At 40.0% G+C, this 15783-nt stretch overlaps 1 protein-coding gene and 1 long non-coding RNA gene across 3 annotated transcripts in view; both read left to right on the top strand.

Moving 5' to 3' along the window:
• Positions 1–2437, top strand: part of LOC134678893 (uncharacterized) — a 75636-nt gene extending 73199 nt beyond the window's left edge. The window contains exon 3 of the long non-coding RNA XR_010100259.1: positions 2144–2437. This is a non-coding gene — a long non-coding RNA (uncharacterized LOC134678893). The remainder of the gene's footprint in view (positions 1–2143) is intronic.
• A 6-nt stretch (positions 2438–2443) lies between these two features.
• Positions 2444–15783, top strand: part of LOC134678533 (pikachurin) — a 91180-nt gene continuing 77840 nt past the window's right edge. The window contains exon 1 of one of the 2 annotated variants that reach the window (XM_063537112.1): positions 2444–2548. In XM_063537112.1, the coding sequence (XP_063393182.1) occupies positions 2446–2548 (103 nt within the window). In that variant the 5' untranslated portion in view covers positions 2444–2445. Of the gene's footprint in view, positions 2549–2583; positions 2689–15783 lie in introns of those variants that run through there. The other variant, XM_063537121.1, reaches the window with a different exon arrangement.

Genomic DNA, 15783 nt, shown 5'->3' with positions numbered 1-15783 from the left:
GCGTTTATTTTTATTTGGCTCAACCAATGAGCATTTCAAAGTTGATAACGTTCCATTCCATAACAACGTCATTGCAAGTTCGAATCTGAAAGTACCCAAGTCAGCGCTTGCCAAACTTTCCGGAAACAATCGGTAAAACTGAACCCTAATATTTTTTCTTGGGAAAATCTAGCAGTGAAATCTTTTCGTAAAGGCTATTAGGCCCCGTTGTCACATCAAACGCAAGCCGTCACGTACGGTCGAACCGTCGGTACATACGAAATAAAAAGTAAGTGTAGTCGAGTACGATTTAAGTAAAGGGTCAGACGGACCTCGCCTGCGTGTTATATATAGCGTTCGTTGTGACCCTGTATTGGTAAAACTCGAAAAGGTTAAGAAAATAAACCTTGTGACTAGCATAAAAGCAAAAGGGCGGGATCTGTTCGTTTCGGTACCTACATACATAAAATAAATATTTTACTACATCTTAAGAGATTCTTTTGAAAACACAGGTAAAAATTTTCAGGAGTATAGATTGATTTACGAAGTGGGCATATTAACTAATATTTCTATGACTTTGCTTAAGAAAATGAGTAGGCGCTTGAGATGTTTTAAGGTAGGTGTACTGAGACACACCTATAACTTGTCAGTAGGAAAAGGCGCGAAATTGCAATTTTCTATGGGAAGACAACTCTTTGCGTCTACACTTATTTAATTTGCTGCCTTTTTCTACTTGCAAGGTCGCTGTGCCAAATATCTTGAGAATATAGTTTTGTACGTTAATATTGTAACTCCAGTGAACAACAGTTTGTTTAGCAGCACAACTTGGAGCACAGCCTTTTGAGCTTTTAAAGCCGTAACAATATTTCAGTACCTCTTCTTCCTCGCGTTATCCCGGCATTTTGCCACGGCTCATGGGAGCCTAGGGTCCGCTTGATAACTAATCCCATGATTTGACGTAGGCACTAGTTTTTACGAAAGCGACTGCCATCTAACCTTTCAACCCAGAGGGGAAACTAGGCCTTATTGGGATTAGTCCGATTTCCTCACGATGTTTTCCTTCACCGAAAAGCGACTGGCAAATATCAAATGATATTTCGTACATAGTAAGTTCCGAAAAAGTCATTGGTACGAGCCGGGGTTTGAACCCGCGATCTCCGGATTGAAAGTCGCACGCTCTTGCCGCTAGGCCACCAGCGCTTCAGTACCTACTTATTATAATGTAGCCGTAAACGCGGTGCTCAGGCCGAAAATTTAGGATTTTCAGAAAATAGAGTCACAAGGAAATAACACTGTCTTTTATAGTTATCTAGTTCATTAGTGTCAAAGCGACAAGCGATCGTACTCCGCTAACCGGATACCCGGACCACTCATTAGCGCCTGAAACTAGAATATACCCTTTATAGCTAACTCGCTGACTTTTATCATTATACTTTTCCATCTCGTTACTAAAATGTGACAAAGAAAGGAGTTTCATAATGGAGTCTGGATTCACTCTGGGGATTACAAGTCATCGTCGATTTCAATATAAAAGTAGGATTATTTTCCTTATTGTATATTTTCCAATATCAGTATTCATGTGTTTTGTTCTTACTTTTTATGAAATCGTTGAACATTTGATCAATTGAATCACATAGGAATATTCCATCTCATTTTTGAAAAATGTCGTTCTTGGGTATTGCGTAATTTAATCATTCGATTTCTTCCTCTTCTGTGAGAGTAGTACTTGGTAGTACGGTCAGCCAATAAAGTGGTTTACCACTTATCGACTCTATTATCTGATTGATAGAGTCGAAAAGTGGTAAACCACTTTCTTGGCTGACTGTACACAGTAAAACAAGACATCGCAGTCAATCTTCTTAGTTAGCTAAGAAGAGTTACAAACAAAATCAACCTTATGGGCCATTGTTTTTAATGGTTTTTAATTTTTTTTACGTCAGATTTTGATAATTTCTTTTAAAAAATTGGCGGGGGTTGGGGGAAGTTAAAAAATCGTTAATTGTGGATTAGGTTAGTTTGGTCCAAGGTGATGCTTTAATTGTGCTATTAATTAATCTGTCAATTATTTCTATGCATTTTCTTAATCTGAATACTGAATATAATCATATATACTACAATGGCCACTGATAAATAAAAATATTAAGTCAGTGTATGTCTATTGCAGATATCGACGGAGATGGACGGTGATGGCATGTAGCGCGATGCGGTGGCCGCTGGTGCTGGCGCTGCTGGCGGCGGCGCACGCGTTGCCCACGCAGGACCCTGTGCTGTTCGAGGCCGCGTTCCAAGGTAACATAGACCTTAGCGTGTTGTAATAAGGACGGTGATGGCATGTAGCGCGATGCGGTGGCCGCTGGTGCTGGCGCTGCTGGCGGCGGCGCACGCGTTGCCCACGCAAGACCCTGTACTATTCGAGGCCGGGTTCCAAGGTAACATAGACCTTAGCGTGTTGTAATAAGGACGGTGATGGCATGTAGCGCGATGCGGTGGCCGCTGGTGCTGGCGCTGCTGGCGGCGGCGCACGCGTTGCCCACGCAGGACCCTGTGCTGTTCGAGGCCGCGTTCCAAGGTAACATAGACCTTAGCGTGTTGTAATAAGGACGGTGATGGCATGCAGCGCGATGCGGTGGCCGCTCGTGCTGGCGCTGCTGGCGGCGGCGCACGCGTTGCCCACGCAAGACGCTGTGCTATTCGAGGCCGCGTTCCAAGGTAACATAGACCTTAGCGTGTTGTAATAATGGGGGTAATGGCATGTAGCGCGATGCGGTGGCCGCTCGTGCTGGCGCTGCTGGCTGAAGAGAATATACCTAACCAGTTAGTAATATACTTAGGTAGGTAATACAGTACAGGTGTTATTTTAAAACGTCAAACTTTATTGAAATTATGACATATAAATAACACTTGCACTGCGTATGCTATCAAAAGACTTATTTTGTCTAACTCTATGTGTGTGGAAAAATAGGTCACTCATCTCACCGCCGCTCACTTTATTTTGGAAATCCTTAACCATACAGAACGTGCTCAACACTAAATCACGTGACTTTGTAGAGTAGATCTATGAAAAACAACTAAGAATATATACCGCGCCTTGTCGACTAGACTATAAAGTATCATAAAAAAACTCATTTGTATGATAAATATTACCTTCGTCATCCTATAATGAGCAAAATGTGATTGCCTTGCTTCCAAGCGCGCTCCATATTCATAAAGTATTTTAAACTCTCATTCAATAAGGTCCTAAGCTACTGTTCAAGTGTTTGACACAAGTCGTAGTAGAAATAAAACAGTAGGACTACATGTAAAACAGCTTTCACATTGGCATACTCTACATAGCCTACATATATTTGCTTCGAGCATGAGTATGACGATTTTGACAATGATGTTATTTGAAAACAATTAGAGATATTATTATAAGATTGTAATGCAATTTTGAGAGTGACAGTTTGCTTAAGGCCCCTGTACATATTGGACCAGCGTGGGACAGTCTGGGGGCCGCATTTATGCGTTAGAGGGAGCAAGTGATATTGCTATCTCATTCTACCGCATGGCTGCGCCCCTTGGACTGGCCTGCGTTGGCCCAATATGTACAGGGGCCTTTACATTCCTCACGCTGCATTCGTTTACTCTATCTACTCCTATCCACCGGGTTTGAACGTTGCCATATTATATTACTATCGGCCCAATTCGAAGAATGCTTTATAAGATGTCACACCGATACAAAACCGATTTGTCAGTGTCAAAAGTGACTTTTTTTTTTTTTTTTTTTAATGGCTTTTACTCCTTGCTAAATTTAGCAAGGTGGATTCTGCCAATGTCGAGGTATAGACTTTTGACTTGTGAGACGAGAATGTTCGGTTAAATTTTGATTTTTGTGGAAGGATAGACGGGAACCTAAAACAAACAAATTATTGTGGACATCACAGACAAATACATTACATGACACAATTAACACAGTAGCAACATTAGTGAGAAAGAGCGGAAAGCGGATGACAGATTGTTAAGGCAAGCAACATAGCGGATGAAATGGAGGAAAAAAACGTAAAAATTAAATATAGATAGATAGAAGAGCTGTAATAATTAAAGTTTTATATTATGTTCTTCTACATACTTAATAATGACAGAAGTTAGGGGAGGGTCCATTAGAGTGAGAAGTGAGTAAAAGTTAATGGGTCGCGGAATATTTGAAGGTAACACATCATACAAAGAGTAACTGAATCTCGGACAGGAGAAGAAAATGTGATCTACGGTGCCTTCGTCTAACCCACATTCGCACAGTGACGTATCCCGGACCCGTATCTTGGCAAGAAATACAGGGGTACAAACTGGCCCCAAGCGTAATCGACAAATTGTAGACGTGACCCATTTAGGATAGACTCGGAATCTGAAAAACCATGGTTTACGTGGAATATTGGGTTGAATGTGGCCATAATGTTTTCCTACCTCCAATCTGGCAGAATTCCAGAGATTTTGCCACGTGTTAAACATATCAGTCTGTGCATGGCTTAGAAGGTCAGAGCTGTATATCCTGTAGTGACCTGGTGATCCCATCTCAATAGCTCTCTTTGCCCACAAATCTGCAGACTCGTTTCCAGGAATGCCACAATGACCTGGGATCCACCCGAGCACTATTTTTAACCCCTTTGAGTCACATTTTCTTAATAATGTTTTGATCTGAAGTATTAAGGGGAATTTTGCCTTCATTTTAAACTGATTGCCCATAATAGCCTGCAGGCAACTCCTGCTATCTGTAAAAATGATCATTTTTGCTATATTGTGAGAGTCAGCATATGCAATAGCTTCCAAGATGGCAACTGCCTCGCCGGTAAAAATGGATGATTGAGGAGGGCACTTGAACATCAAGACAATGTTATATTTTGGAATCACCACTGCTGCTCCAACACAATTTGCGGGATCATTTTTGGATGCGTCAGTAAACACTGGTAAGTAGCCTTCCCACTTTTCTAAAAGATTTTTAAATTTGTTGTTAGCTCCCGGGTCATTTTTAAATATACCAAGGTCTAAAATAACACTAGGGGTGTAAATTAAAGTTTCAAATTTTGTTTCAAATAAGGGGTTTGTTCCTGATTTATATAATATGGGGTTTATACGGTTTAATTTAGAATAAGAAATAATAATTTTTGGAAACTCCTTATGCATCCAATATGGGTTTTCAGTGACCAATGAAGCAAGAGCCCGCAAGCGTGTAATCAGCAAGTGATTGGAGTTGGAGATAGCTCTTATGAGGAACCTGTCAGCAAGATATTGTCTACGCAGCACCAGAGGAGGCTCCACACATTCTACTTGCATGGCATTTTTTGGGGAAGATCTCATGGCACCAAGTATGATTCTTAAGCATTTAGCCTGTATTAAATCTAACTTTTGTTAGGATTCCTTATTACATGGTTCTAATATAAAGGATCCATAGTCCATGTGGCTGCGAATAATAGCATTATAAAGTAGCTTTTGACAATATGGATGAGAACCCCACCAAACTCCTGATAGAGCTCGCAAAATATTGATTCCTTTTTCACACTTGTCCTGTATATATTTCAGATGAGGTTTTCCACTCACTTTTCGATCCAAGATGATACCCAGGAATTTGGTTGATTCTTTATTGGGAATGCTTTCTTCACCATAATGAACATCTGCAGTTGGCATGTTCCTTTTGCGACTGAAGGTCACAGCACAGCTCTTGGAAGGTGACAAAGACAGACCATGCTCTTCAAGCCAATCCTTCAGGTAACTCAGGCCCATGTTCAACCTTGCAGACGCCGTATCAACAGATTTTGCAGAAGTGTAGAGGATTAGATCATCTGCATACTGTAGAATGTTACAGAAGGGCAACACAGATTGTTCCAAATCATATGTATATATGCTGTAAAGTATTGGACTAAGAACGGATCCTTGAGGAAGGCCCTGCCACAGTGTACGAGGAGAAAGATAAGAGCTGCCATCACGGATTTTGATGGTTCTTCCTATGAATAGATTGGAGACAATTTGTACAATCTTCACGGCAATGCTCAGATGTAGCATTTTTGCTCTGAGCACCGGAAGAAGGACATTGTCATAAGCTGCTGAAATATCAAGAAAACATCCTAGAAGGTCCTCATTGTTAGAAAGCGAAAGTCTGATATCCGTGGTTAGTATGTTTAAGCTGTCCATTGTGCTCCTACCTTTTCGAAACCCGAATTGGGTGTTTGCTAACAGTCCCCTGCTCTCGACGTACCACTCTAGCCTATTCTTTACTAGATGCTCAAGTATCTTGCCCATCGTAGTGGAGAGCGCAATCGGTCGGTACGAGCTGGCCTCTTGTGGATTTTTAGTCGGTTTCAGTATTGGGATGATAATTTGAGTTTTCCAATCTTCTGGGATCTCTCCTGAGTCAAACACGTGATTCAGAATGCCAAGGAAGTATTCCTGTGAGAATGAGCTCAGTTCTGTTATGAAACAGTAAGGAATACCATCTTCTCCTGGTGAAGTGTTGCGTAGTCCATCCAAAGCTATTTTGAGCTCCGCAACCGAAAACGGTTCGTCAAAGGAGGTCGACGTAGGAGGGAGTGGTGGTGACTCTACGCAGGATAATTCTGGGGCAGTTGGGGGTGCCAGTTTGTCAGCAAAGTCCAAAAGCCAAGATGACCTGTCAGAAGAACATATGACATCCGGTTTAAAAGACCCTCTGAACCGCCTTATATTTTTCCATACGACTGATGGGGGAGTTCTAGGGGACAAGCTCTCACAGAACCCTTTCCAACTCTTCTTCTTTGTTTTGGACAATAAGCGTTTAGTGCGGGCCGAGGTTTTCCTGAAATTGATGAAGTCCTCTATGTCACCTGATTCATTAAATCTTTGTTCAGCTTCATCTCTCTCTTTCACGGCAGCTGTGCAGTCAGCATTCCACCATGGAGGTGAAAGAATTTTATCCTTTTTGTTTTTTTTCTGGGGGATAAACTTATCAGCTACTTCTAAAAGTAAATTTTTGAATTTTGAGTAATTTTCCGTATTGTCATTTAAGTTAGAGTCCCATTCTTTAATTTTTGTTTCGACATAAAGTGAAAATTTCGACCAGTCAGCTGATTGTAATCTGTATTTTAGAAGCGGTTCAGGAGACGGGGATGGAAGAACAGATGAGGGCTTGGAAATAACAATGGGAAAGTGATCGCTGCCATAGGACTGACGAAGCACAGTCCAAGATAACAATGAGGCCAAATTAGGGGAGCAAGCTGACAAGTCGGGAACGGATTGTGGGTTCTGGCCTGGATAGCCTCGATGTGTGGGCGAACCGTCGTTTATAATGCAAACGTTGATTTCATCGAAGATTTCTAACAAGAGTGACGAAAACCCATCCGAATGGTATGATCCCCACGAAATGTTGTGTGAATTAAAATCGCCTAAAACTATATGAGGAGGAGGGACAGAGGTTAGGATCGAAGATAATTCAGGAATAAGGTCAAGTTCTGGGTGAGGAATATATATTGAAATGAAATTAATGCCCATAACTTTAGCAGCTACGGCATTAATTTCATTTCCATGAGGAGGTAGGGGAATTTGAGAGAAGGGGTAGGATTGCTTGATCAACAAAGCGCATCCTGCACGTCCATCGACGCGGTCATCCCGGAGGCATGAGAAGCCCGGGAGTCTAAACCGAGACCCGGGTCTAAGCCACGTCTCCGAGATGGCCGCGACAGACACAGAATGGTTGTTGATCAGCTGGATGAGGTCTGGTTTTTTAGGAATAATACTCCGGCTATTCCATTGAAGAAATGTGGCCTGGCGGTCCATGGTGGTGAGGGAAGGAGAGTTTTTCTACTAGGGTCAACATTAAAGGTGCAACGTCGTTCGGTAGTATATCACTCCATTTTGCGATGATATTCGTTAACAGTTTAAGGAGGAGCTCCATGAGGTCCTCATTAGGAGTTTCTCTGGTGTATGAGTTATTGAGGGCTTGTCCATTAGGGGTTTGGGATGGAGGGGGTCGGACTATATTGTTATGGGCTTGTTGGTCATAACCTGGGGATAAGGAAGGTCTTGACCGAGGTGACAAAAATACTGTCTTGCGGTGAGAGGTTCTGGGAAGGGTAGAACTGGTAGAAGGTAAGTCTGTTAAGTCAACGGGAGATTGTGATGGGGGGGAATATTCTCTTGTGGGGCCAAACATTATATTTGCAACGTCCGCATAGGGTCTACGAGTTACAACTGGGACTTGTGTGGATGCTTCAGCATATGAAATATTTCTTTCAGACATTATCAGTTTGATGGTCTTTTGTCGGTGATGTTCTGGGCAGTTTCTGTCAGTGGCATAGTGTCGGGCAGTGCAAAAAATACAGGATATGTGTTCGGGAGCTACATTACACCCATCACCCGGGTGTTTCTGGGCACATTTGTAGCAGCGGGCATCTGAGCGACATTGAGTCTGGATGTGTCCAAATCTAAGGCATTTTCGGCATTGAATTGTTGGCAGTAGGTATACCTCCACAACTAGAGAAGTATAATAAGCAAATATTCTAGATGGCAGAGTTTGACCTTCAAAGGTAACTACTACAGTCTGGGTTGGAACCCAGGATGGAGAGCCATCCTCCTTGGTCACTTTCCTTTGTAGTCGACGCGCTTTCAAAATCCTACCTTTACCTTCTATTAAATTTGTACCCTTAACAAAATCAGTCATGGACCAATCTGTTGGAACTCCTCGAACTAGACCCATACGAGATATGTTGTATGTTGGTATGTTTGCTGATAGTTTATATTTATCTAGCATAGGGTTTTTTAAGATAGAGTTAGCATCAACGGCTTTATTGAATGTAACTGAAACTCTATTGCGACCTACAGATTTTATCCCGTCCTTCTTAATATTACATTAAGTATTCTTAGTATTACATTAAGTGACGTTTATTGTAGAAGAAATGTTACTTTTGACACTGACAAATCAGCGTGCAAAATTATTAATCTGCAGGATCTGTAATTGGCATATATACTTCTCTCATTTGACTATGCTAAAGTGTCGTACATCAAACTAAGAACATGATCGACTTAGCGTTGCAGAAGGTAAGCCAGGCACTTAACTCGGCTCCAGAGCACACAAGTCCCTACTTTACAGACTGCCCCCCTACCCCCATATGGGTGGGGGGTGATCTAGGGACGGGCACCTGGTGAGGTGAAATGCCCAGGATACTGAGTGTGCCCTTAACTTTTCATAACTGTATTTTGCATGAAGCGTAATATTGTAATTTATTCAATTTGCTTCCACATTCCATATTCAAAATTGTATAAACGTTTACTAAAAATAGTTAGTACTGATTATTCAAGTACCCATATTCAATTTCAATAAAAGGTAATCCAAAGATAATATTTTAATAAAAGGCATTCAAGAAAAGTATTTTCACATAGCTTGGCTACGGTGACTACACAAAATGTCACATTTTCTTAACCCTCTCCGCCCCTAAACGTGTGTCGTTATTGATTTTTTTTTTAATTCATAATCTACACATTTTTTACAATCTCGATGAAGAAACATACATCTTCACGCGGGCGCTGTACCATTTGTACCAATGCCAAAATGCTGGCGAAAACTAATGGGAATAACCCAAATCCGTCAAACGGCAACGTATAGACCTCATTCAATTACTCACACGTTTTTACAAGCATACACTCAAAAAACTCTTTCGGTCGAAATTCGGCCGTAAATTGCCGGCCCGTCCCTAGCCGCTCCATTGGCGAGGTTTGCTTATTGGTTCATTGCTTGCGCCAGTGTTCGCCACAAGTATGCTTTGCGCTTGACTGGAACTCCATTTTATCGGTCAATCGTCGTTTTTTTTATTCTCTGCTGATATTTTATTTGTGGTGAATGCCTACTAAATTTAGCAATGAATAAGTGAAATGAGTAGGGGTATGAACATTGTTTATATTTACAATTGAGAAAATAATGCAATAAATATTGGTAGCTACCGTCAGAATATAACATTTTCACTAGTATTTATTTGTTTATTTTCATTATAACTAATATAACTATATTATTTTTAATTATTTGCAATTTATATTCTTAATACTTAAGTACATATAAAGTTTGGGAACCGGTGGCACTCATCTGATTAGTACCTAACCACTGTGATTTTTCATGTTCATATATTTTTTTCATAAATGCGATTTATTGAATTAAAGGTTTTGTTTTACTTTTTGATTGTATATTACAAATAAATTATTATATCGTGTATTATATTAGAAATGTGAATAATAAATAATGAAAAATAAAGTGGAAAAAAATAAAGAAGAAGAAAAATTAAACCGTTATCCCAACTCAAAAACTTGTCAGAAAAAGGGAGGAATGACTGATAGTTTAAATAAAAAACATTGACCGGTAAAAACACCTTAGCAATAATAAGGGACGCAACTGTTTTCAAGATTAGTAGTTTTGTATAGGTACATATATAGTTGCTTTTATTTCCACTTTGGACATTTTACTTCTCATAGCAAACACCTGAAGATAGGTCAGCCACCTCCGAACGAAATGGCAATTAATTTTCAGTAAGATGGCGCCACGTGACAGAGTAATATATAGAAACGCAGACATGTTGACAGATCGTGTATCTCATCGCGATTATCCTGTCAACTGTCAACCGCGACAGTAATAAAGCGATAGGTAGTTTGTGCTCTTGATTACTTTGTGTCTATAGTCGCACCAAGAAAAGTTTGCAGTGGGTTTAGCCTACGCAGTGCAAGTGTTATTTATACGTCATAATTTCATAGAAATTTGACTATCAAATCCGCTGCAGACTTTTCTTGATCTGACTCTATCTGCACGCTAACAAAACTAGTCTAACTGTTGAATTCTAAATATTTGATTATAATAAAATTAATAAAATTATACTCAAAATGAAAAGGATGAGTAAGTGCTGACGGCGTTAAGTTTCAGCTTAGTTGTTTAGTTTAGTAGCAAGTTATAATTTTTTGACAGTATTAAAGCGAGAGCTATCGTTTTTTAACTGATAGCCTTAGCTTCATATTATAATATATGCAAAAAAACCGGGCAAGTGCGACTCGGACTCGCGCACGAAGGGTTCCGTACCATAATGCAAAAAAAACAAACAAAAAAAAGCAAAAAAAAACGGTCACCCATCCAAGTACTGACCACTCCCGACGTTGCTTAACTTTGGTCAAAAATCACGTTTGTTGTATGGGAGCCCCATTAAAATCTTTATTTTATTCTGTTTTTAGTATTTGTTGTTATAGCGGCAACAGAAATACATCATCTGTGAAAATTTCAACTGTCTAGCTATCACGGTTCGTGAGATACAGCCTGGTGACAGACGGACGGACGGACGGACGGACGGACAGCGAAGTCTTAGTAATAGGGTCCCGTTTTACCCTTTGGGTACGGAACCCTAAAAACCGGGCAAGTGCGAGTCGGACTCGCGCACGAAGGGTTCCGTACCATAATGCAAAAAAAAAACGGTCACCCATCCAAGTACTGACCGCGCCCGACGTTGCTTAACTTCGGTCAAAAATCACGTTTGTTGTATGGGAGCCCCACTTAAATCTTTATTTTATTCTGTTTTTAGTATTTGTTGTTATAGCGGCAACAGAAATACATCATCTGTGAAAATTTCAACTGTCTAGCTATCACGGTTCGTGAGATACAGCCTGGTGACAGACAGACGGACGGACGGACGGACAGACGGACAGACGGACGGACGGACGGACGGACGGACAGCAGAGTCTTAGTAATAGGGTCCCGTTTTACCCTTTGGGTACGGAACCCTAAAAATGAATTCTTATGTTACTCCGTCTATAGGTACCGGCAAGGATGCCTCGTCAAACTATTTGCAATGGAGCTAAAAACTAAACGTAGATGGCGCTCGCGATGAATAAATTGTATTGTTATATTCTAATTTTAGATGGGGCTCACGGCGATGGTAGTATTTAACAAAAAAAATTGCTAAAATAGCTGGCAAGAGTTGCATTATTCAAAATGTGCTGTGATTCCGAAATTTTCTCAGCCTGGCAGGTAAGCACGATACATCGTATATCAGACGAATTGGTGAGACTTATGAGAAAACTGTAGCTCAGTAAATTTAATTATTTAGTTCGTTCGTTAAATACGATCCACAGACCACATAGTACGTCGTCCAAAAAGTTTGAGAACCACTGACGCAAAACTTTATAGAAAACAAAGAAAATGTTATACTTTAGGCCATAATGCCGTAAAGCTTTGCAATTGTTGATTTTCTTCGGAAAAAACTAATCATCCTAAAATATAGGGGTAAATGTACGGCGTATGTATTAATACCATAGCGCGCCGTATGGAGCTACCCACCCGTGAGAGTGGGGGCCAGCGAGCGCGTTGATTCCATTAGGACCTGGTGCTGGCACGAGCTGAGCGCTTTTAACGGCTATTAGAATCAATTGTTATAAGGGGGGGTCGAAAAAGTGTCATATTTTACATGATCTCATGACTTCATATTGTAGGTTGTTGCTATTGTCATTTCATTGGTGTTAATATGTGGAAGTCGCATATAGTTTCCAAAAAGTTGGAAAAGCTTTCGGATGTTTCAGGCAAATTTCACAGAGTACAAAAAAATCATCAAGTTTGAGAATGGGTAATTTCAGTCCCCATACAAGAATATGAGAAGTTTCCGAATTTTTGGAAACTTTTCGACAGCACATCAGTACTCTATCAGCACATTAGTGGCGTGTCTGTTTTTGCATAGATTAAAACTGAACCGACAAGAAAAATCGAACCTGTTCACAAAATTTCGGGAATCGGTTGAGAAATTTGACCTGTAGAAGAGAACAGTTATAGGACAGGCATACGAGACTCTTCGCACTTATTAACAAAAAGAGGTCAGCGGTACCGGGTAAAACTATTAAAATTGGATGTGAAACCATCGAGCGAACGTTTTAATGTGCCTTTGAAGTCCGCCCCAGTGAACGCGCGGCGTGCAAGCCGTGATATGCAGCGTGTTTCATCCCGTTTCGACCCGCTACCTCTGATTAAACTGATTCAAATAGAACCGAGGACATACAGCAGGCCCCTGTTTCACCACGGTGACGATTGTCGCCTGACATCATAGACTAGGTATCCTTTAGACCGAGTTTAGAGCAATTATTTCATGAAACCGATGCAAAGACACGGACGTCACACAAAGACACTTTCGACTCGAACATGGAGTAAAACTACCGTATGCGTGGCTGAGGGGGTAATGCTATTATGCTCAGTATGGAGCAGAAATGGGCATCATTCGAATAAACTTTTATCTAAATAATCATTCGAATAAACAATAATTCAATATTTTTTTATTCGCGAATGATTCATCCGCGGATGATTTATTCGCGGATAATTCATTCGCGAATAATTCATCCGCGGATGAATCATTCGACCACTTTTCAAATAACGAATGATTTATTCGTTATTTCATTCAAATAAATCCACGAAAAATATTTAAGTTTTTCGGCTTATTCTAATCAAATAAACAACACGAATAATAACACATTTCATATGACTTGTTTTTACTGTTTGTTTGTTCTGGAATTAAATATTGTTAAAGGTTAAAAGATAAGCCCAGGTAGCATAATAAACAAAGGATTAGCGTGAACAATGATTTACTCACACACAAAGTTAGTAACTTTCTAGCCTGACCTAGAAAGAGATAGCTATATAATAAAACAGTGAGAAAACCAAATTTTCTTAGCAGTTGTTTGCTTCAGAGCGAATCTTAAAGCGTATCAGTAACTATTTAAGTAGTTGCAGGTTGTTAAATTGCACATCACACTTGCCAAATCTTTCTAAACCGTGAAAAGTTACTAAGGTTATTTCAATAAACAAATTATTCGTGGCAATTCATTCAACGAATAAATTATTCGCGGATAAATTATTCGACGAATAATTTATTCGAATAAGAATAATCATCCGACATTTTCATTCGTCATTCGCGATAAATTTTGTTATTTTTATTTGTCATTCGTCATTCGAATGAAATTTGCCCATCTCTGGGTATGGAGGATGCTTTGTCTGTGCCTGACATTGGCAAAACGTACAATGCTGGTCTAACAAGTAAAAATTGACGCCGTGATAGGAGTGTACACTGTACAGGAAAATTGTCAGTGTCAGGTGTTAATGGCCAACTCGGTGAAATAGGCCTCAGGTTATTTGCCATCGACTTGAATATGGACTTAGGGCCAGTTGCACCAACCACATTTAGCGGACTGATCAACGTCACGCAACAGTCAACTATGAAACTTCCCATAGAATACAATTTAGCAAATGCGCTAACAGTCGGTTTGGTGCAACCGACCCTAAGAGAATAAGTTACAAATACATATAACGTATCTGTAAAACGATACATGTTGAAAGCAACGAAAATTGGCAAACTGACAGGCCAGGTTACTGGCATATCGTTCTTACGTCCACCGATGAACAGCTGCTAAAGGCCTGGACCTAGTAATAAGAAGAGTATATCAAGGGCACTATGATATATGGTTTTCTCATCATATTATGTGCCATTTTCCAAGACTAGCTCTCCGCCTAACACTAGGCTCCATTCCCACGCAGTTAATACTTAAATAAAAAGTCACATTCTCATTGATCTCAACTTACATAAGCGACCCGCCCTAACTACACGCTGAACAATTTATTTCCCACAACGCCTCACCGTCTGTCAACTCAAAGACACACTAAATTCACCTTTATCCCTAACGTACTAAAAGTCTACCCGTAATTCTTGAACAGTACTGAAACTTGGTGCCGTTACAAAGTTGTTTCTTCAACATTTTCAGCTCTTTTGAGATAATGACACACGTTGAAAAAGGAAAGGTGGTACAGAAGATGTTGCGTTATTTTTTATTGTTCGCCTTTATTCTTTTCTAAAGTATTTCTGTAGGTATAATTGAGACGAACACTTCAATAAAGGAATTTATTTCATAAAACAAACACTAGCGGCCCGATTCGAGCTTTAGGATAGGTTCGGCAAATACTACGTCTAAATACGATATGGATTAGATATGTCAGTGTCAAACGTGAGGTTTCTTCAAACATAAACGTCACTTTTGTCACTGACATATCTAATCCATATCGTAACTAGGCGTAATATTTGACGTATCTCAAAGTTTGAATAAGGCGTTTTGTCTTATTTTGAAAGCACCTAGCTTAGATTTTGGGACAAATAATTGCCTCTTGGTGGCTTGCCGTACTATCTTCACGAAACAATCTTAGCCACTTTAAAACCCCCATTGTATTAGTTCAAAGTAAAATTACAAGCTTGGAATTTACGAGAATACTTAACAGATTATATTCATCCCTGACAATATCACGATATTGCCTAGCCCTACTGTACTTGTTCTAAATTAATCTAAATAATATCGTTGGATGAAGTGGGCGAAACTTGTCACTTATTAAATTGCTCGTTATTATCGGAGATTTAATGGTTACTATTAATAATTTGGAGTTATTAATAGAAAGGGTAATAACCCCATTACCGTCGTAATTGGCGATTTGTCCGCTCGTTCGTTTCCAACTATATCATAAAATAGGTATTAGTACTTAGTGACTTAGTAAATAGTTCAGTTCGTCAATCAAGCCTAGCATACCAGTAGACCCTCGGAGCAAGTCTTGTTAGAATTGTTAACTATAGTTTGTCAAGCCATTTCCGTCAGTAAAAACCGGCAAATTTAAAAAAATGTAGGCGTGAAGGATATTGTCCAATAGAAAATTTGAATTTAGCGCCTTTTGCTACTGACAAACTTGTCTGACCGGCTATTCGCTATGTGCACGACTGGTGCTGCCCTCATTTTGTCGGAATTTCTACGTTAAGTAAATCT

The sequence above is a fragment of the Cydia fagiglandana genome, chromosome 2 (genome assembly GCF_963556715.1).
Source record: "Cydia fagiglandana chromosome 2, ilCydFagi1.1, whole genome shotgun sequence".
Classification (NCBI taxonomy): domain Eukaryota; kingdom Metazoa; phylum Arthropoda; class Insecta; order Lepidoptera; family Tortricidae; genus Cydia; species Cydia fagiglandana.
This window is presented reverse-complemented; position numbering and strand designations above follow the sequence as displayed.